The sequence below is a fragment of the Micropterus dolomieu genome, linkage group LG07 (genome assembly GCF_021292245.1).
Source record: "Micropterus dolomieu isolate WLL.071019.BEF.003 ecotype Adirondacks linkage group LG07, ASM2129224v1, whole genome shotgun sequence".
In the NCBI taxonomy this organism is placed as follows: domain Eukaryota; kingdom Metazoa; phylum Chordata; class Actinopteri; order Centrarchiformes; family Centrarchidae; genus Micropterus; species Micropterus dolomieu.
Window position 1 is genome coordinate 7,118,875 of NC_060156.1, and position 3,768 is coordinate 7,122,642.

The window sequence follows — 3,768 nt, forward strand, 5'->3', positions numbered from 1 at the left end:
GCTGCGTACTGTGGACAAAGGAACATCTAGATCTCTGGAGATGGACTTGTAACCTTGAGATTGTTGATATTTTTCCACAATTTTGGTTCTCAAGTCCTCAGACACTTCTCTTCTCCTCTTTCTGTTGTCCATGCTTAGTGTGGTACACACAGACACACAATGCACAGACTAAGTCAACTTCTCTCCTTTTTATCTGCTTTCAGGTGTGATTTTTATATTGCCCACACCTGATACTTTCTCCAGGTGAGTTTAAAGGAGCATCACATGCTTGAAACAATCTTATTTGTCCACAATTTTGAAAGGGTGCCAATAATGTTGTCCAGCCCATTTTTGGGGTTTTGTGTGCAATTATGTTTAATTTGCTTTTTTTCCTTTTTTTTTGTTTTGTTCCAATACACATAAGGGGAATAAACATGTGTATAGCAAAACGTGTTAATGCAATACTTTTCTGTGAGAAATACTTGATTTTCTGGAAAAATTTCAGGGGTGCCAACACTTTTGGCCATGACTGTATGCATGATACGTATATGGCTGTCTAATCTTAAGTTTCTATTTGATTATGAGACAAGACGACAAGACTCCAGAAACTCGGTGAAACGCAAAATCTGACGCAAATCTTTTCTTTCTTATTCACCATAATGACTTCCCTCTCTGTCGAAGAGGAATGTGGTTGCTGTGATCAGGAGGTTATTGTACTAAAATTGCCCGTAAAAGTCATTTCAGTATAGTGCACACCTCCTGCACAGCTGTTTGTAGTGACGTTTCAGGATTTAGACAATAACATCACTGGCCATGCTCCTTATAACTTTCTCTTTGACGTCTGTAGCATTCTTTGCAAATACAAGAGTCTAGGTGACACAGTCTGACTCTAAAATCCATCACATGATGGTGCTTTACTTTAGATTGCAGGGTCCAGGCGCACGCACAGCCGCAGCAGCAGCAGCAGCGCATGTGTGTGTTGTAGAGAGATGCACACAAAAAGAACTGTTAAATTTAATATGTTAATATGGGAAGAAATCAATTTAAGGAGCTTTAAATTTGGTATTTACTGCATCTAATCTTATCGGTTGTTAAATCGTGCAAAACGAGTAAGGCACGCAAATTTGGCAATATAGGGTTCCCTTCTAGACAGAGCGCAGTGTGTGTGTGCATGTGCTTTGTAACTGTGTAGTCCAAGGGCCCGTCATAACAGCCTGCACTGGGGCCAGTTGTTACTGCCTTACGCCGCTGGTTCTCAAACTTTTTCTTGTCAAGAAAAAGTGACAAAAAAAGTGATATATTTTTTCATTGTGTTACTTATGGATGGAATGTATAGTGAAAATAAATGGTTCCCCTTTTTGCTGGGGACCCCTGGAGCCCCTTCAAGGACCCCTGGTGGTCCCCGGACCCCACTTTGAGACAGTCTGCCTTATGCTACTGGACCAAGGTGCAGCCATTATATCACTTCCAGCTAAAAACTGCTGTCGCACATGATTTATTTATTATTATTTAAACAACAAGCTTATTTAAACAAACAGTTTATTTGATACCTGTTAACACCAAGGCCCCACATGTTTTTTTCTTAGATTACACAGGCCATAGTCCAGAAATCTGCTTTTCCTAGCTTAGATTTCACACACTGAATTTTCCAGAACAGCTGGCCAACATGGCCTTTCACAGTGTAATGAACCAGTTCTTGGTAATGATTGTGCTTTCTTGTGCCACAGAAAATAATTACTGAAGGTCTGTTTTTTGTCTAACACTGAAATACTTTGCACTTGTGATGATTTCCAAAATGTCTTATGTGTATTTTGTTTTAAATATGTATGGGATACAAAGTAATGCAAGCAAACAAGGTATTTGTCTTTACTTAACACAGCTGTCTGTTTCTTGAATCTTTTTGCAAGCACTAAGCTAGATATTTAATATTCTCTAAATATGTCCTGCTCATTATGTTAATGTAAGTTTACAAAAGCAGCAAAAGTGATATTTTTGACCATTCTGAAGAAATCTACAAGCTGATAAACACATGTACCGGACATATTATCACCTCATTATTTTGGCTAACATTTTAGCAAACAATTATTTACAAGTCAAATGTTAACTCTCCTTTTGGCTCTATTTTGGTTTCAACCAACTTATGAGAAAATATATGGCTCTTAACTGCTAGATGATCCACTACTATCATTAAGTAGCTGCCAACTTTGTCAGAGCATTTTGATGAAAATAGTTGCCCAGTTGCTGCTGAAAACAGTGATGATGACAACAGAATTTGTGGGCTGCACAATCAAAACAATGAGCTGAAAGAGACTAAAACGCTTTGTGGGCTGCAGAATTGGGTGATAATTCTCCAGGGATTCATCACTATGTGCGACCGCCTTCATATTATACATTGTCATTTGATCAATTGTTAATATAAAACTTGATTGTTGGAGCTTTTATGGTTTTCAGTGCAGTTTTTGTTACGTCAAAGTTAAAGGGGTGTGCTTTAGCTTGGTTCAACACAAAGCATGTATAAGTGATTTGCCTTAATTGAATCCAGATATGTATACCCTGGCATTCATTCTTTGAATACTCACCGCTGGCAGAGGAGCTTTCTTTGCACAATTGATACCTCCAATTAAAACCATGTTTGGCATGAGAGGTCTGGGCCACTCAAAAGTAAAGTCATATCTGTGAAGCCAGAGAGCACCATGACTAAGAAGGTCCTTGTAGGTCATGGTGTCAGAGACATGCCTGCTGACCAGTTCATCAAAGTGGACATATATTATTTTACACAGATAGGACTCCAAAATAGACATGACCACGTTTTTGACTCTCTGTGGGAAGGTCATGATGCTGTTTGTATTACCAGAGAAGAACACAGGAACATAGGAAGGAGGAGAAGGGACCTGGTTAGCCTTTAAATCCAGCTCACACGGAAGTCCACGCAGGAAATAAACAGCTGGAATGGAAAAAATCTGAGCCAGGACGGAGCCGCAGGGAAGGAAGGGGTCCGTAAGCAGAAGATCGAAGCCCTCTCCTCTTAGTTGACTCATCAGAGGTTTGTTGTTCAGCAAACTCTCACAACCTTTCACCTGGATTGAAGTAAAGTTAACCAAACGCCAAATATTGATGAACAAATCTGTGATTTCTGGTGGCTTGATGAACAGATCAGCCTTCAGGTTTTTGAAACTGTCATCCAGTTCAGCTTTGGTATAGGACACTTGGTAGATCTCAGTCTTGTAACTCTCAGAGCCTTGGATCAGCAGGCTGTTTTCAGGCACCAGCACCAAGACCTCATGGCCCCTGTGGCTGAGCTCCTTCACCAATATCTTCATGCTAAGCCAGTGGCTCCCATCCACAGGCATAACCAGCACCTTCCCCCCCTGAACGGGCCCCAGACTGAGGCAGCACAGCCAGGCCACCAGCCCCAGAGTAGGAAACCACACCCCGCTGCTCATTGCCTCCTCTCTGTACTGCAAGCTGGTGCGTTGTAAACGCAAGTGCCGGCTGTTGTTAAGAGGTAGCTTTATGTGTGTGCCTGAGTGAGTGTGTGTTTAAATTCTTCAGGAAGTTCAGGCTGCGTTTGCAGGCGGGCTATTGTATGACCATGGGAAGAGAGGGAGAGAGAGAGAGAGAGAGAGAGATTCCCAGTAGAGTTTGTGGAGAAGCTAAGTATTCAGACTATGTCTACAGTTAATCATTCTCATATGGGACTACGTATGCTTTCTTTTCACAAATCTTGGCTTATTTACCATTTACATTGAACAAATTATTTTAAGATTGCAACTTAGTTAGTCTTATAGT

General features: G+C 40.8%; 1 protein-coding gene across 1 annotated transcript in view; it reads right to left on the minus strand.

The window, feature by feature from the left end:
- LOC123973422 (UDP-glucuronosyltransferase-like) overlaps window positions 1-3,464 on the minus strand; it is a 7,008-nt gene extending 3,544 nt beyond the window's left edge. The window contains exon 1 of the mRNA XM_046053424.1: window positions 2,559-3,464. Coding sequence (XP_045909380.1) covers window positions 2,559-3,422 — 864 coding nt within the window. The 5' untranslated portion in view covers window positions 3,423-3,464. The remainder of the gene's footprint in view (window positions 1-2,558) is intronic.
- Window positions 3,465-3,768: the final 304 nt, after the last annotated feature.